The sequence below is a fragment of the Dioscorea cayenensis genome, unplaced genomic scaffold (assembly GCF_009730915.1).
Source record: "Dioscorea cayenensis subsp. rotundata cultivar TDr96_F1 unplaced genomic scaffold, TDr96_F1_v2_PseudoChromosome.rev07_lg8_w22 25.fasta BLBR01001260.1, whole genome shotgun sequence".
Taxonomy (NCBI): Eukaryota; Viridiplantae; Streptophyta; class Magnoliopsida; order Dioscoreales; family Dioscoreaceae; genus Dioscorea; species Dioscorea cayenensis.
The window spans coordinates 7,232-25,362 of record NW_024087651.1 but is presented as its reverse complement, the minus strand read 5'-3'; the positions used below and the strand labels follow the sequence as shown (position 1 = coordinate 25,362).

The 18,131-nt window shown below is 34.5% G+C and overlaps 1 protein-coding gene across 1 annotated transcript; it reads left to right on the top strand.

Moving 5' to 3' along the window:
- The first annotated feature begins 134 nt into the window (after positions 1 to 134).
- Positions 135 to 18,121, top strand: LOC120255975 (ABC transporter C family member 13). Its single transcript, XM_039263737.1, is given in 37 exon segments — positions 135 to 291; positions 453 to 493; positions 901 to 991; positions 2,006 to 2,158; positions 2,238 to 2,369; positions 2,655 to 2,755; positions 4,072 to 4,141; positions 4,259 to 4,513; positions 5,023 to 5,092; positions 6,002 to 6,062; positions 6,628 to 6,715; positions 6,942 to 7,060; positions 8,893 to 8,990; positions 9,164 to 9,230; positions 10,135 to 10,252; positions 10,354 to 10,470; positions 10,593 to 10,673; positions 10,767 to 11,039; positions 11,689 to 11,790; positions 11,882 to 11,949; positions 12,109 to 12,240; positions 12,320 to 12,467; positions 12,966 to 13,246; positions 13,394 to 13,541; positions 13,701 to 13,876; positions 13,948 to 14,059; positions 14,155 to 14,208; positions 14,794 to 14,916; positions 15,815 to 15,913; positions 16,009 to 16,101; positions 16,243 to 16,353; positions 16,424 to 16,585; positions 16,677 to 16,742; positions 16,744 to 16,865; positions 16,963 to 17,152; positions 17,316 to 17,483; positions 17,943 to 18,121. Coding segments are annotated over 37 exon segments (4,392 nt in total). The 5' UTR covers positions 135 to 270; the 3' UTR covers positions 18,024 to 18,121.
- The last annotated feature ends 10 nt before the right edge of the window (positions 18,122 to 18,131 follow it).

Here is an 18,131-nt window from a genome sequence, read left to right as displayed (position 1 = left end):
CGTCTTCTATTTTGTTCTTTGAAACCCTCGTTTTGTGCTTTGATGTATCTCGACGTTTCTTGATTCTTGATCTTTGATTTATTTATTTATTTTTTTGGTTGTTTTTTATTGATGTTTTTTGATTTTGTAGGTTTGGGATGGAAATGGCGTCTCCTCTTGCTCTGAGGGCATGTAATCTTTCTTATTTTCATGGTTTCTCATTTATATGAGTGAATTTTAAGTTTGTTTCTCAAGACTCAAGATCATTTGTTTTAGTAAGAGACCTTTGTCATGGGTTCCATCTGCTCCAAGGTTCTCATTTTCGCCTTCTATCTTATTATTATAATTTATTAATTCGTTTTTTTTTTTGATGTATTTCCATGTTTTTTTGATTCTTGATTATTATCATTATTTTTTGTTTGATAAAAATGATTCTTGATTCTTGTTTTTTAGATGTTTCTTCATTCTTGCAGGTTTTGGATGGAAATGGCTTCTCCTTTTGCTTTGAGGACATATATCCTTTCTTGTTTTCATGGTTGTTCATTCATTTGAATAGATTTTTAGTTTGTTGTGCCTTCTTTTTTATGGTTCTATGCTCATCGTTCATTCTATTGAGAAATCATTGGCTCTTGCTTAAAAAAAATATGGTGTTTGGTATCATTAACCATTGTGATTTTTTGTTGTTTTGCTATCAAGGTTGTTTTTTTATATTTAAATGATGTCAGTTGTTTTTTTTGTGTGATCCATGAGTTTTGTTGGATTTTTGTGACACAAGGATTGCAAGAAAAGTTGTCTTTATCAGAAGCAAGGAAAGTTTGGTTTTTAGGACTAGGAAAGAATGTGATTGTCAGAATAATTTTTTCCCTTGTGATTTTTTTCTTTTTTGTTGTTATTTGTTTGTATCCTTGACGAATATGGTACGGTATTTGGTTTTGGAGGGAATGTGGTGACTGTAGGTTTGCTTATTGTTCTTTGGGTGACTCAGAGGAATGCTTCAAGAAGTACTGTGAGGGTAAGCATAGACATGCATTGTACTCTTGTTCTGTTTTTTTCCACTTAATTATTGCAATATTAGATTGATGTGATAGAATCTGTGAAGATCTTATTGATTTCAAATAATGGTTTTACACTGTATGCTGTTGTAATTGTTTCCTAAACCTTTAAGTTGATAACATAGTTTTCCGATAGGACTGTAATAGTCAACAGTGTTCTGGGCTTGTCTAATCTTAATAGAACAGAGCATTTGAAGTTCTGTTAATTGTAGAGGGCAGTAAAAGTTTGTGACAAGGGCAATCTGTATCTTGTTGGTTAGAATCATTTTTCTTATTTTGGTCTAAATCAATGACCCTTGAAATCTGTATTCTGTGACAGTGAGAAGACGTCTAGTTGAGTCATTTTTTTTTCTCTGGTTTTTATGGACAAGAGACGTCTATGATTGGACTTTTGGGATGATGATATATGATGTATGATGCAAAAACTCACACTCACAATGGATAATTTTAGTAAGTGAGCTACTATATGGATATCCTTTTTCCATCGATTTCCACTATTTAGCAAATGCCATATATGCCACCAATCTGATATGCTGTGACAACACATGATTGTTTGAGGACTGTCTTTCCTTTTTTGCTGGAGAATTTGTGGACAATTTCTCATTTTTTGGCATAATAAATAACATTTACCTGATTCATAACCCTTCACGATATAAAGACATTAAATCACATCCAAATAGATAAGTCATCACACAAATGTCACATGAATTCATTTTATATGCTGCAAGGATATGCAGTGTTGTACTCGATATTGATGATTTTTGATATTTCTGCATTCCATTGTCCATCATCCGTGCAGTGTACATTTTTCTAAAGGATGAAAAGTACATCCAAGTTAGTCCTGTTTTAGTTTCAGCTAGCTGTATATTTGAATCTATGTGGATCATAAATTCTTGGCCATTAAGCAGTAGATCATTTCAATGGCTATCGAATTTGTCTTCTTGCCACTGATAATTTTTTTCCTATCTACTTAGAGTCTGAGGTTGGGCCTCTTGGAGAAGGTGCTGTTGAATATTCTGCTTGCTCTTGGAACAATTCTTTCTTTCTATGAGATGCTTACTCTTGTGGGGAAAAGCATGCCTGATTATCATGAATGGTTTTATAGATCTTCTCAGCTGGCCTCATGGGTAAAGTGTCGCAGCCAAGATCTCCTGTTTCTATTATCCTTTGGTCCTGACTCTTCATCTTCGTGTTTCATTGCAATAGATTAGCATTATGCTCGTGTCAAAGTTCTCATGTTGGTTTCCTCTATTATGCAATCCATTTTTCTGCTGTTGGTGGATTGTGAAACCTATCACGGGGATTCCTCGTTTATACACCGCCTTTTCTTCATTGAAGGTATCACATAATTTCTTTCTTTAGGACATATTTTGCCATTGTGTTGCTCGATTTTTTAACTTATGCATTAGTATTATCATTCAGTATTGCATGTAATATTGATTTTTTATTAAATTTGAAATCTACTGTGATTCATTGTCTGACTTCCGGTTCATCACATTCTAAAAATTTCATTAAAATAATGTTTACATTTGGCTGTTTTATTTTGACTTCTAATGCTGTTTAATTTCCCTAATTTCATGAAGTAAAAGTTATGTGGTGATTTATTGAGAACTTTATGGACAGACAATAACCTGTTTTAAGGAGAGTTCATCGGTGACTGCTGAAATATTGTTTACTTTGTTCATCAACATAACCAGAATAGCAAAGGCCCCTACTGAAGAAAGGTAATGGCAACGGTTTCCCAATTATTTATGAACAAATTTCAAGTTTGACCTGTTAAATTAGATTTTAGCTGTGCAGAAGATTGCTTACGTTTAACTTTTAAATTTGTGACATTAATGAATTTAGAGGAAATTCTAATGGTCATAAAGACCTATTTCTTTCATTAAATTCCAAATAAAGTTATTAACAATTAATTAATATACATACATGATGCTAGCATATGTTAATCTTGTTAATTTTTTTTAATATACAGTGAAATGTATTTTGATTATAATTCCTTGGTGAAGTGATAAAGTTGGATGTGATAGTTGATAAGGCTCTAAATTTGATGTTACTAGCTCATGCGACTAAGGTTTCAATGTCCTTGGACTGCAACTGCTGACCTATTTGGGTAGATTCTTCTTGCCTTGGGTTTGCTAATAACTCAAAAAATGGGGGGAAACATTTCATGTAGGCCTGTAATGCCATTCTCAATTTTGGAATAACATTTCTAACTATTACGTGAGTTTTCAAAAGCAACATTTCAGTTTATTATGGCCAGAGAAGAAATGTTAAATTTTGTTTATTATGAGTGACTAAAAGTTTAAAATAGTAGAACACATATTATTATATATAAAAAATTGACCAGAGAAAAAAAATGCATAAGATATGAGTTGAAAAGTCATAAACTGTTTAGAGCAATAGAATCTTTGAAAAATATATGACTAACAGTACAACTCATCAACACAATCTTTAATGTGTGAGATACTGTTACACTTTGTCTCTTTGGAAGAAGCCCTGTAGCATGCACATCAGATTGGATACTTGGAGCATTTTGAATGATGCAGCCTTTTTACACATGGTTTTCATTTTCTGTATTAAGTAAACTGAATTCTTATCATGTGGTAGAAGTATAACTAAAATTCTTGGCAAAAGATTAACAACTTTAACCATTTATTCAATTCAAGATTTATAGAAAATGGAAAGTTTAATTTGACCAGGTAATTGTTAGATTGCCTTCGCCTAGATTCATGAATCTAAAGTAATTGGTGAAGTCTGGTTAAATCTAAATGTGGGTGATCCACTCAGTATATTTTTTCATACATTTGTGCAAACTAAGGGTTTCTTGTTACTACCAGGTTTTGAGGTTTCTCAGGTGTCTTTTTCTTGGGTTCATTTACACTTGGCAAATAGCCACTTTATGATGAAAATGCACTTTGCTATATGGACATCTTTATCTTTATCACTCTTTTATATAATCATCTGTTGAAATATTTTAGAAGCGAGTTATTTTTCTTTAACAAAGAATATGAAACTTGTAATTTCATCCACTTTCCAGCAAATATGATTTACTTGAAGGCCCACTCCTCTCTTATGATACCAAAGAGGAGCATCACGTTTCTGATCTGGTATGTATGTTGCTCACCTTTCATAAGAATAATCTTACTCAAGGTTTTAACACCATTCTTTTGTGCCTTCTTTTTCAGAACTCCTTTTGTGATATCACTTCTGATTTAATCATGCAGGTGACCAGAGCTGCACAATACTGGCACATGTTAACTTTCCAATTTGTCAATCCAATGATGAGCCTTGGTGTGACAAAGCAACTTGACCTTGAAGATTTAGTTTCATTACCATTGGATCTCATGCCATCTCCTTGTCATGATACATTTTTAAGATGTTGGGTAGCTGAAGAACATAAAAATCAGTCGAAATCATTATTGTTTAGAGTAATTTGTAAAGCATATGGTTGGCCTTACTTGCGTCTTGGTTTACTCAAGGTACTACTTTCATTTTATTGCTCTTTTTTACTCATCATCGGACCATGCTTCAAAGCATAATGTGTCACATAACATTTTACTTTATTTTTTTCCTCAAAGATCTGAATTTTTTTTTTTTTTACCACCAAACATTTGTTTCCATGCATGTCTGATAATGGCGCTATGGCGGTAAGAACCATATTTTATAATACCATGTCTTTTATGCCAAGGGTATGTTTCATTTCACAAAGATTTTGCATTTGGTTTTCAGTGTAATCTTCACCACTGAAGCAAGCATACCCTGTTTTGTTTCATCCTTTCAATTGTATTTCATAGTTCACTCCTTGTGCCAGCAATCATTTAATAATTAATATACGAATTTTTCAGTTCATCCTATTCAAAGTGCATTAGTGTAAAGCCTACTCCCAATTTTCTCTATGTCTACTCTATTTTTTGAGGTTTTAGTCATTGAATTTATATTTTCTTAGTACTACTTGGTGTGCTAAATACTTATTCTGTAATTTATGCAGGTATTAAATGATAGCCTAAGTTTTCTGAGCCCACTGCTTCTGAATAGGCTCATCAAGTTTCTTCAGCAAGGTTTGATTTACTGTGGTGCTTGCTCTTGTTGATTATTTTGCTAAGCTTATGTGTGAGAACTTGAATATGAGCAATTTGAGTGGTTGCTGTTCCAACCATGGATTGAGGATTTTTTCCCCATACCTTATACTTTTTATATTCTATGATGATATGCGAAGTATTGGACTTTAGTTCCCCAAATTAGATAATGATGTCCGTTGGTGGCTATAGCAACTGTTCAGCTGTTATCTTATTATTGGAAAGAAAATTATTTATGGGTTCCTTTACTATGGTGACTGGATTGTGCTTGATATGAAGCTAAAATGGGACAGGAATTCTGCGAATACCATCTGTTGCCTGATTCCTGGTTGCAAGGATGAAGATCTTTGTTTTGAAATTTTATCTTGCTGTGTTCTGGGAAATCTGAGAAAATTTATTATCTCTCCTATTGGATATGGTCCCTGCCCTTACTGTTTCTTCCATTTTGAGTTCTTAGAATGATAATGAGATTAGCAATTTGATTCCGTACTTCCTGGCAGGGGATATAATTGAAGTATAACACTCCAAAATGAACTGAGATTTATGCTTTTTCTGGCCATGTAGTTGGGCCTGAAAACAGTGTTCAATAAACTAGTGACAAGTTTTGATAAATTCAAGCTGACTTTGAAAAAGCACTACTTTCGAATGTTTGGTTGCAAATTTGAATGCTATGCCTTCCATTTTGATAAACTGTTACTCCACAAGAAAATATGCGGAGGGTCTGTTTTGTTGTAGTATAATTACATAAAGATTATTCTCTATATGTGCATTTTAAGCTTTAATGTTATATGTACATTTTAAAGTCATATGTTTTGCTATTTCTTTCTGATTTATTCTTAGACCCTTGAAAGGGTGTTGACAATGTTCTTTTACTTGGACTTCTTTTTCCAGGATCTGGGAATATTGATGGCTATACTCTGGCTATTTTGATGGGTCTTGTGTCAACCATCAAGTATTCCCTTTCAGTAGTCTTTTGTGTATAGCTGCTTAATTGTTTCTTTCTTTATTTATTTTTTACATTATTGTTTAATATATAATTTGAAGAAGAATTCATTTGAACTTAGCTCAGACTTTACCACTTCTTCCATCATTTGGGTGTTAATTTCTTCAAAACACATAGTATATTGTCAACATGTCCAGCACAAACTTGTCTGTGAAAATATGACCTTTCTACATTGTGGACAAATGGGTTATGTACTTTTGAGTAAATGCTAGTTAACTTTGTCATATCTATGACCATACAGCAGTCAGCTGAGGGTAGTTTTCACTAACTAATTAAAATTTTGGGTATCCATTTTTTAGCTTCTCCACCTGACAATGCACAAAATTGCTGCAAGTTATTAACTCTTCTCCCTTTTTATTTTTCAATTGAATTTTGGGAAGGATATCATGGAGAAGTATAAAAAAGTAGAACACATCGGCCTTTATAAAGCCTTTCCAATAAAAGTCCTGTATCTAGAAATACAGAAATATATCTTGGTTATATTTTGGTTGTTGAATGTCTTGTTGTGATGCAGGTCCTTTCTTGATACACAGTACACTTTCCATCTTTCAAAACTCAAGTTAAAGCTGAGGTCAAGCATTATGACTATCATTTATCACAAGGTAAAGAGTTGCTTATCCTATTTATGTTGATCATTTCTGATATTTTGGCTGATTTGGTGAACTTCTTTAAAATATCTAATTTATTTTTGAACCATGTAGATTTATAAATTCTTCACACTTTCCTTCCATATTTGTTTGCCATCTGAAGTTCTTAACCATTTTGTAGTGCCACATATATGAAGGTAAAATTTTAACTTATGTTAACCTCTCTGTTTGCTATTGATAGTGCTTGTACACTTCTCTAGCTGCTCGTTCAAAATTTTCCAATGGAGAAGTTCAAACATTCATGTCAGTTGATGCAGATCGAACTATTAACATGTGTAACAGCTTTCATGACATGTGGAGGTATTCATAATACTTCTGCAGCAGAATTTGTTTTTTGTTTTTGTTTTTTTTTTTTTAATCTTTTGTCTGTATATACAGCTATCTTGCAAATCTACTTTCTAAAATTTATCATCTTTACATTTTTATAAGATATTAAAACTCCTAGTTGTACACTGTCCAGGCAGTGAGCAGCTGGACAATATTTTAGAATGACAGTTTTGATGTGTATCGCAAGTGCACGGATTGTTCAAGTAGTAAATTAAATATCCTTCCCACGAGGACTTTGTTGCTAATTACCAATTTCTTGCAATTAGGTTTATTTTGATGAATTAATAGGTATGTGAATTGTGGAAATAATAACTAATGAAAAGCTAAAATTGTCAAAGTTAAGGCTACCAATGGTTTAGATGAATGATTCAGATTTCAATGGCTTCTAGGATTAAGGTTCACCACAATGATAGATAAAAGATTTCGTATTGAACTTTTTTATTAATTTAGTTTCATTGCTTTGAAGGTGAAATATCCTAGGATACTTCCTTTCAGAATATAGCGAGGTATCTAACTTAGAACAACTCCTACTTTTGTGGTAATTGAATCTAATTAGATTCTTTAAGTTTTATGGCATCCAGTTATCCTCAAGAAATCATAATCTAGGATTTCGGTTCAATTTTAGGATTTCCAACACCTTAGTTCACCTTTCGGTCCTTCCTTTGGTATCTAAAATCATGCAAATATGAGGGGATCCAACTCATTCACAACTCACAAGCATTAAATTCCATAAAAGTGAATCAAAAGCAAATAAACATTAATAAGAAAATAAAAGTCAATACATTGTCAATTATCTAAACATTGGGCTAATCCCAATCCTAGAACAAAAAATCTACTCGCTCATGTTCGATTTATAAGCTAAAATATTCATATCCATCACAGATCTAAACATGAAATAAATCAAAGAATAAGAAAGAATAAACTCTTGATCCTCCATGTGTGATGTTCTTGTAGATTGATGAATCTCTCCTTTGATCTTTGTTTTCTTTCTCCTCTTTGATAGCTTTAGATGATCTCCAACCCTTAGAGAAATCGTCTCTTTGTTCTCGTAGTCAAAAGATGCTTTAAAATTCTTTTTCTTGGCTTTATATAGAGGAGGGTTAAATTAGGGTTGCGATGCTGGCAAAGATCCACACCTATGTTAGCTGGCACGGGCAGGCTGTGCTTCTTCTAGGGTTTTAGTCTTTTAAATTTATGCATCACGATCCATGGGTGTGGTAGCTACCACAAGTCACGCACGTTTCAAATAAAGGCCAAACTCCACTTATCTGCATGTAAATTGAGGAAGAGCAGTAACTTGAACTAAAAGAGTGAAAATTGAACTAGAAATATGGGAAATATGCATGGCCAACTAAGAAATGAAGCCTAAATCTAATAGAAATATACTATAATTTATTACTTATTAAGTTTGTATCTTTTTGCTTCACAAGACCCTAAAACAACTGAAACATAAATTAAAATTGGTGATGTAAAATCACTTATATATATATATGTATGTATGTATATATAGTTTTTTTTTTGGAAATGCCATCACGATGACATTTAGATATCTTCCATAGCTGCTGTGGGATTTAGATGTGATATATCGAACTTGCTTGTGGGAGAAGTGAGAAAATAAGCAGTAAAAAAAGCATTGAGCTTGAAATGTGGTAAATTTGGCCTTCATAGGTGCTCTAGTTGAAGCATTCCCCAAAACTAAGTTTTGGAATGCAGTATCTATCATAATGTTCTTTAATGGGAGGTTCTATTTGCAATATTCAACTAATTTCTGTGTTGGTTATCTTACAACAATTTTATGTTTTCAGCTTGCCTTTGCAGATTGGAGTAGCACTATGTCTTTTATACACACAAGTCAATTATGCTTTTCTTTCTGGATTTGCTCTTACTGTTTTGCTTATACCAGGTGATGGTGTTTCTAAATGATTGCCAAAATTTTCATATCCCTTCTTCATTATCTTTTCAGAGTTAGAGATTTATCATAGTATCTCTAGTCATATTCCTTTACTACTTTATTTCTCTGATGGAATACACCCATTTCCTCTTCTCTGTTTAATGCTGCCTTACTTTTTTCTTTAGTAAATAAATGGATATCTACAAAAATAGCAAGTGCAACACAGGAAATGATGAAGCATAAGGATGAAAGGTAGACATAGCTGTTCATTCAATTATCAACGTAGAGCTTCTTTTTTGGTTATCTGTCTTTTAAATGTTCTGATGATATTGAACAACTTGGGTGTGTTCATGGTTTCTTGTTTAGGAAAAGACACTTGTGACGGTCTTGTGTTTGAATAAACTGATTATTTTATTGTACCAGTATTTTTTCTATCATGAATGCTTGTTAATGTTTATCAAGAAGCTGAAACATAATTCGGAATTGAGCAAACTATGGATAGTCATACATATCCTTAAGGACTCTCATAATATAGAAAGGCATCCACAGGACCTAGATTATTTATTTGTAACTTAACTATTTGAATGAAACCCTCTGTTTTCATAATCCAGGTATTACTATTTTCTAGTTTTTATGTTCCCAGAATTATGATAGAAAATAGTATGAAATCTCAGACACAGAGAGGAGGGTACCAAAGCAGACTAGAAGCATAGTATGAAGGATCAGTGACATATGGCTCATTGATGATGTTAGATAGTTAAGGTTTGCCTTTATTCATTGTAAATGTTCACATACTACATTTTCTGAAATCATGATGGAAATATTTTAAATAATATTATTGTACCAATGGGAGTTGGTCGAAGTGGCAGAGGCTTGGGTCGCTTAAGCAAGTGGTTTTAAGTAATAATCCTTGTGTACACAAAAAAACACTACGCTAGGAGAAGTCTACCTCTCATAGAGCTTCCAGTACCTTGCCCTGCTTTGGGGGTCAACGATCAAAAATCAGATTATTATACAATACTTTTTATTCATGCTCTGCCTTGATGATGGCCTTTGATGGTTCTTCTTGCTGCTGGGGACTGTCTTTCACTCCAAATGTTTGCTGTATCTTCTCCTTGAAGATACACACTAACCATGAGTTGTAATATATGAGCAGGGTCAGAAGTGTTGGAGAAATTTTGACTTATGTCCGAACTTTGAAAATGTATAACTGGGAGAATATGTTCACTGATCGCATAATGGAGAGGAGAACAAAGGAAGTGAAGCAACTTTCAGTATATACTCAATCTCACTTCATGGATTTATGAGTTCATTCGTTACTGATCTTCTCTTGAATTCAATAGATTATCTTTTGACCCCCTTTTTGTTTTTCTAGACTCGGAAATATTTGGATGCTTGGTGTGTATTTTTCTGGGCAACAACACCAACCCTTTTCTCTCTTTTCACTTTTGGTGTTTTCACGTTAATGGGCCATCCACTAGATGCTGCTACGGTAAAACAATCAAACAATGATTGTTCAATTCTCGTGATATTTTGTCTTATTCAATTTTCTACATGTAATGGCAATTATTATTTCTAAACATAACTGGTGCATATTAGCCTATTATTTAACAGGTTTTCACATGTGTTGCGCTGTTTAATACGTTAATCTCTCCATTAAATTCTTTTCCATGGGTCATAAATGGTCTGATTGATGTAAGTCATCAATTCTTAGCTTTGCTTTTTGACAACCAAGTTACCAACAAGTGCATCATCTAAAAAGCTTTATTATTTTAAATTGCATTGCAGGCCATAATCTCGGCTGGGAGATTGAGCAAATTCTTAACCTGTCCTGAAATTGACTCTGATTCTGGCCATATTTTTGAGACAAATTTACAAACATCTGGTTCTCTGCAGCCTCCTTGTGAAGACAATGCTGACACTGATAGTTCTGCTGCTGTTGTCTTTCATGATTTATTTAGTGTCTGGTCAAGTGGCAATGAAGATGGTGAGCAAAATGCAGTACTGAATGGCATTACACTCAACCTGCCAAAGGGTTTGTTCATTGCCATTGTTGGGGAGGTTATTGCTACACTTGGTCCTCCAAAATATTGCTTTTCTTAGAAAATCTATGCTCCTTGAATATGGAAATACGTGCAGTGAAGCTTTTAATGTGATTAATTTCTTAAACTAGGCATTGTCTTTGTATCATTGAAATGGTTCCTTATCCATTATTTGGCTTCTTTTCTTGAATTGTAGCAGCAAAATATTCATAGAAGTCACTCCACTAGCAACTTAGTAATTTTGGTTATTTTGATCTGCAGACACTTACCTAGTTGTTCTGATAAGTTTTTTGTTAGTTTAATAGCATTACTTATGTTTGCCTTTTCATATATATATATATTATCATTTGGTTGCTTCAGAAAGTTTCAAATGATTTTGTCTTTCTTGTTTATGGTTCAATGCTTGTTCTGATCTTTTAATTGAGGATTCTGGGTTATTATATTGGATTGTCAGAATGTAACGACAGAGCTATGGCAGGGATCTATGATCATCTATCTATTGCCACATTGGTCTACATAGGCTGAGAAGCAGTTATACATGTTACCAATTTTCCCAAACATTAGATTATCAAAAATAATGGACCAAATTCTTATTCCTAGAATTAGTTATAACTTGAAATGCCTTCAGCTAGGTGATATCTTGATAGTTTTTGGTTATTTGTTTTCAGGTTGGCTCTGGTAAGTCATCATTGTTAAATTCAATTCTTGGAGAAATGTGCCGTATTCATGGGTCTGTACATTCTCATGGGTCAATTGCATATGTACCACAGGTTATTTCTGTGTTTTCTGTTGCTTGTATACACCTCTTTGTGAAGTCTCTGCTTTCAACATTCTCAGAGTTGGTGCCAATGGTTAATGTAGGTACCTTGGATTTTGTCAGGATCAGTACGTGATAATATTTTGTTTGGAGAGGCATTTGATGCTAGAAGGTGAACTTGAAACACCTGAAATATATTCTTGTATTGTTAAGTATTGTTTTAAAAAGCTATACTTGATTCTTTTGGTGTTTAATCAGTTCTTTAGTATCTTTCTGGCAAAGCTTTCCTGTTTTACCTCCTGTTAATCTGTTCAATTTGTTACTTGATCAGATATAGAGAAGTATTGCATTCATGCGGCCTTGATGTTGATATTTCTCGAATGGTTGGAGGTGATCTAGCATATATTGGGGAGAAGGGCATTAATTTATCTGGAGGACAGAGAGCACGTATTGCGTTGGCAAGGTGAGATTCTGATAGTTTGATGCAGTTTTTGAGTTAAATTTTGTGGACAATGTCTATCAGGCAATTTTTATATTGACAGGGCTGTCTATCATGAGTCTGATGTATACTTGCTTGATGATGTCTTGAGTGCGGTTGATTCTCAAGTTGCTTGCTGGATTCTGGAAAAAACAATGCTGAGTTCTTTGATGAACCAGAAGACAAGGGCCTTATGCACGCATAATCTCCAGGTTGGCATTCAGGCACAATTTTTAGTTTTATCGGTAATATATTAGAGATTTAGTTTGTTAATATATCCCATATTTGCATGTAAACTGGGTATCCTCACTTCTCAGAAGTATGGTAAGCTTTGTGGAAAATATAGCATAAACAACAAGAAACACATTTGCAAATTTTAAAAGCTTTCTGAAGATACCTGAAATCGATCTGTGGTAGGGGTTTTGAAGATGCTCAAAATTTTTGAATATTACCATGCATTAATAATTAAATTTAAATTGCCCATTGTATTTTCCTTGAAAATTTCTCTTGAAGGTGCACTGCATGTATAGACAATTATTGCTGTTGTAATACCTTCTTGCATCTAAGAAAATGAAGGGAATGCTAAATTTCCATAATTGTGAATCATATAGCCTTGGCATGGCCCTGTGCTCCACAAATGAATGATCCTGTTAATACCCTTCATTCCCTGAAAGGAAATTTAACAGAAAATTATACTTGCTTTCATACAGGCGATTTCAGCTGCGGATGTTGTAGTAGTCTTGGATAAAGGCCATGTCAAGTGGGCCGGGTCTTCTGCAGATTTTCTGCTGTCACCTTACTCCACAATTTCTACAATTAGAGATTCAAAGCTTGCATCACCACAGAAGCTAGGAAAGGAAATCAGCATAAATGATCCTGGTGAGTCTGATGTGCTATGGGAGGACGATATTTTAAGCACGGCTGTAGAAGAAGAGGATGCATCTGTGTTGGAATTGAGAAAGGAGGGCAGAGTTGAGCTGAGTGTATATAAGTGAGTAATCCAACTTCAAATATTTGTCCTGATTATGGAATAGATTTCAAGAGTTATTGGAGTGTACTTCCCTTTGAAATTAGGTTAGTTTAAGTTGATTAGTTTTCAATTCCTTGTTTGACTACATTGATTATTGAAACTATGCAGAAGCTATGCAAGATTTAGTGGCTGGCATATTGTTATTGTGACATGCGTATCAGCAGCTTTTATGCAATCTTCTAGGAATGGGAATGATCTTTGGTTGTCTCATTGGGTTGATGCTGCTGGTGAGACTGAGAGCATTACATTCTATCTGGTAACTGCTTCCACCTTCTTTGGCTCTATTAGAGTATTTGTTAACAAACTATGCCATTGGTGTGTTTAACTTAATCTGGCACCAAACTAGATGTTTTTCTCCATGGACCAAGTATTCTCAATAATAAATGTACTGGTGAGCATTACCATTGTCTTGTAGGTTGGGCTCTGCATATTTGGTATTGTGAACTCTCTTTTAACGTTGGTGCGGGCATTCTCATTTGCATATGGTGGTTTGCATGCTGCAGTCCAAGTCCACACTGAGCTCCTGAGCAAAATTGTTGATGCACCTGTACATTTTTTTGATCAAAATCCAAGCGGCCGAATACTAAACAGGTATACAACAAACAGCATTCAAGAACTTCTGTAGGTTTCTTTTTTATTTTTAATGCTTGCTTTCTGTGCAGATTGTCTTCAGACCTCTACATGATTGATGATTCTCTTCCATTTATTCTCAACATTCTTTTGGCTAATTTTTTTAGTCTCTTGGGCATTGTGGTGGTTTTGTCCTATGCTCAGGTGAGCAATGTTTATTTGTTGTATTTCCTATGATCAAATGTTTGATCAATTGTTAAGGTGGACTTAGTTTGCTATTCATTTATGCATGTGCACAGATCCTCTTCTTGCTTTTACTATTGCCACTGTGGTATCTTTTCAGCAAACTGCAGGTATTTCCCCTTCCCAATTTCTTTGGTTATGTGCCTATCTCTAAACTTTTAGGGTCCGTTTGGTTCGCAGTAATGTAGAAAGATTACCACGTGTTACGTGGTAATCTGAAAATATTACCACGTTTGGCATTGCACCGGTGGTAATCTGGATAGTAATATCACATTACCAACTTATAAATATTACCAAGAAAGTTGGTAATCCTATTACCATCAAATTTGGTGTCTATCTTGGATTACCGTGGTAATCTTATAATTTTTTATATTTTAGCAAATTGATTACCATGATAACCAAACACGGCAATGAACTACTCCCGGTAATAAGAGTTCCCAACCAAATATGGTTATATCAAATTACTGCAATATTCCCAACCATATAACATTCCCACTCATATTATCATAGTAATCTTGTTATGTGGTAATATGTCATTACCACGAACCAAAAGGCAACAACATCTCCTTTTTTTTTTTGTGATGACAACTATATATCAGATACTGACATATCAGCATATATCCATTTTTATCATGCATTTCAACTATATTTTTGACAAATTGGTCATGTTTGAAGCTGATGAATCTTTCTCATAGTACTACTACAGGTCTACTTCACGAGAACTGAGAAGACTTGACAGTGTTTCTCGCTCTCCTATATACTCATCTTTCACCGAGACATTGGATGGGTCTTCTACTATAAGAGCATTTAAGGCAGAGGTAAACATGTTTTCCCACTGTCATCCAACCTTAAGCTACTTTCCAGTGGGTATCTTCTTCATACTCAATGAAATTCTGTGCTCCTGAAACCTCTGAAAACTCCTTTTAGTCAGACAATTCTTGTTGAAGGATACCATTTCCTATTTTTTCCTGAGTTTTCGAAGCTTCTTTTGAACATCTGGAAATCAAATGCAACCTGTCATTTGTGCAATTTTCTTTTTAGTACTTTGAAGTGGCTAAACACTTTTTAACTTTTGCTATTGCTGAAATGGGCTTCTCTGAAGAACTTTTCTCATGTTTGTGACTTCATCCCACATCTTTCTCAAGCTCCATTGCTGATATTGATACCTTGAAGTGTTTGTATTTCTCATTGTAATCATAACTTGTAATTATCTAATTAACATCAAATTTTATTTGTACTTATGATATTGTGCATTTATTCACTCAAAAATGATTCTGCAATTAACTACTAGCAGACTCTGGTGTAGTCCGTTCAATTCCATGACAATAAAGTTTATTTTTGATAAACCATGATTTGAAAGTAAACCATTTCGCTAGTTGAGAAATTGTTCATTTTATGATGTTTAATGCCTGAGAAACATCCCAAATACTTGATATTTATTGTGTACGCAACTTAAATGGTAGAGCATGAGGAATGATGGGTTTCATCCTTCCAATGTCCTCCCCTGTATTTTGATGATTAAGTATAGCTAGAAAATTGTTATGGGTTGCGATTCACACTCGATCTGATCTGTGCGAATAAGATGGTGACCGCTCAAGAATCATAGGCTTTTGATTTTTTGAATCATTCACATGAGTGAAGCATTATTTAGAAATTTATGCTAAAGTGGCTCATTTTTATAGAACAAAAATAATTGTTTATCTAGTGATTTTTCAGGAACTGTTCATGGGAAGATTCATTGAGCATATGACAAGATACCAGAGAACATCCTACTCAGAGATATCAGCAAGTTTATGGCTTTCATTGCGCCTTCAAGTAATTTCTGAACCATTAGTATATTATTCCATTGGATATCTCCTTGTGCGTTCTGCATATGTTATGGCTTCTGCAATGACCAGTGAAATGTTTAGCTGCTTGCAGCTGTTGTTATTTCTTTCATTGCTGTGATGGCAATCATTGGGAGACAAAGTGATTTTATTCTGACCTTTGGTACACCTGGACTTGTAAGCTTTACGAAAGAACATTTGTTTTTCTTTTAACATTTAGGCAATCTTTTTTATGACTCCATTGTGCTACTAACTGATTGTTTCACCTTTTATTTGTTCCAAATTAATTTGCTTTCCATTACGTCTCTTGTACTGTAGGTGGGCTTGGCCTTGTCATATGCAGCACCAGTCGTGTCTTTATTGAGCAGCTTCCTTACTAGTTTTGCAGAAACAGAAAAAGAAATGGTCTCCGTTGAAAGAGTGCTCCAGGTAATCTGTGAAGTTTTATATGACCTTTTTCTACATTTGTGCCGCATTAAAGCCTTGATCTCTTCCTCAGTACATGGATATTCCTCAAGAAGAACATGCGGGCTCACAATCTCCGCCTCCTGGATGGCCACTGGAAGGACGAATTGAATTTGATCATGTTACTCTTAGATACATGCCATCACTGCCACCTGCTTTAAATGAAGTTTCATTCAATATTGAACCTGGCATGCAGGTATGTGTAATGTTCTCACAAAAATCACCTGAGTCTATAAGAAATGCAGGCAGGTTTCTTGCTGTAAACTGTTTGTTGGTGCATGTGTTAGGTGGGGATTGTTGGAAGAACTGGTGCTGGAAAATCCAGTGTGATAAATGCTCTTTTTCGCCTCAGCACCCATTTGCAACGGGTGGATTTTAGTTGATGGCCTTAATGTTGCTAATGTTGCTGTTGGTGATCTTCGTCGTGCTTTTGCTGTAGTTCCTCAAAGTCCCTTCTTGTTTGAAGGCTCCTTAAGGTTAATTACTCTATCCTCCAATCAACCAATGAGTTTTGCATTATATCACTTGTCTGTTTCTGTTTCACCGTTTCTCATGTTACTATTGAGATAACAGGGACAATCTAGATCCATGTGGTAAGTCTGATGACTGCAAAATCTGGGAGATACTTGAGAAATGCCATTTGAAAACATTATTAGAATCTGCTGGTGGGCTTGATACACATGTAAAAGAAAATGGTATAACCTTTTCTGTTGGCCAAAGGCAGCTTATCTGCCTTGCACGGGCACTTATTAAGTCTTCAAAGGCAAGTACTTAACTTTGTATTTATCATGCTTCCCTTTACAGTTGGTGATGTCGTGCTATATCATCTTCTATTTTTATTGTATGAGATTTCAACTAGATTTTTGTCCTTGGATATTCTGTTTGATACTTTTAATCTAAGAAACCATCATTTTTTTTACTCACAGATTCTTTGTCTGGATGAATGCACTGCCAGTGTTGACACAAAGACAGCATCCATATTGCAGAAAACTATTTCAAGTGTGTGCAAAGGCATGACAGTGCTCACAATAGCACATCGAATTTCTATAGTGCTGAACATGGACAATGTTCTGGTTCTAGAGCATGGGATCCTGGTATGATAAACCTCACTTCATATTTATCTTTCTATATGATATCTTGCAAATTTTAATCGATCGTCATGCCTGTTCCAACTACTGCATGCTATTTCCCACTTTCCATACTCTAAACATCACCTTAAACAAAGGCCTTGTATGACTTCTTGTGTTTTCATGTTGAGAAGGTCATGTATTCCAATATTTTCTTCTTGGTTTGTTTTCGGTTCTCTGGGTATTTCTTGTGGGTTCAGTTTTGCACACTAACTGGACCTAATTTATGAATAGAAATGCTTATGCTTGTGACCATTGATTGATAATGGATAACAAATTGCTTCAGAATGAAGCTAAACACAAATGTAAAAAATCCTTGATTTTGTTGGCATATATAGTGCTATAATAAACAACAAAACTCTACATCTCATTTTATACCAGCTCAATGTATTCTTACAACTTTATTGTGCTCCTCTTTGTTCTCAGGTCGAACAAGGGAACCCACAGGAACTTGTAAAAGACCCTAACTCCATGTTTGCAAGCTTCGCTCGAGCATCCACAATGTGACAATCTGCAGCTTATATTAACTTCCATACACTTGTCCTCATCAATATATTGTTACACTTTTAACTGTGAGGATACCGACTAGTAAGGTTCGATGCCAATCTTTCTGCA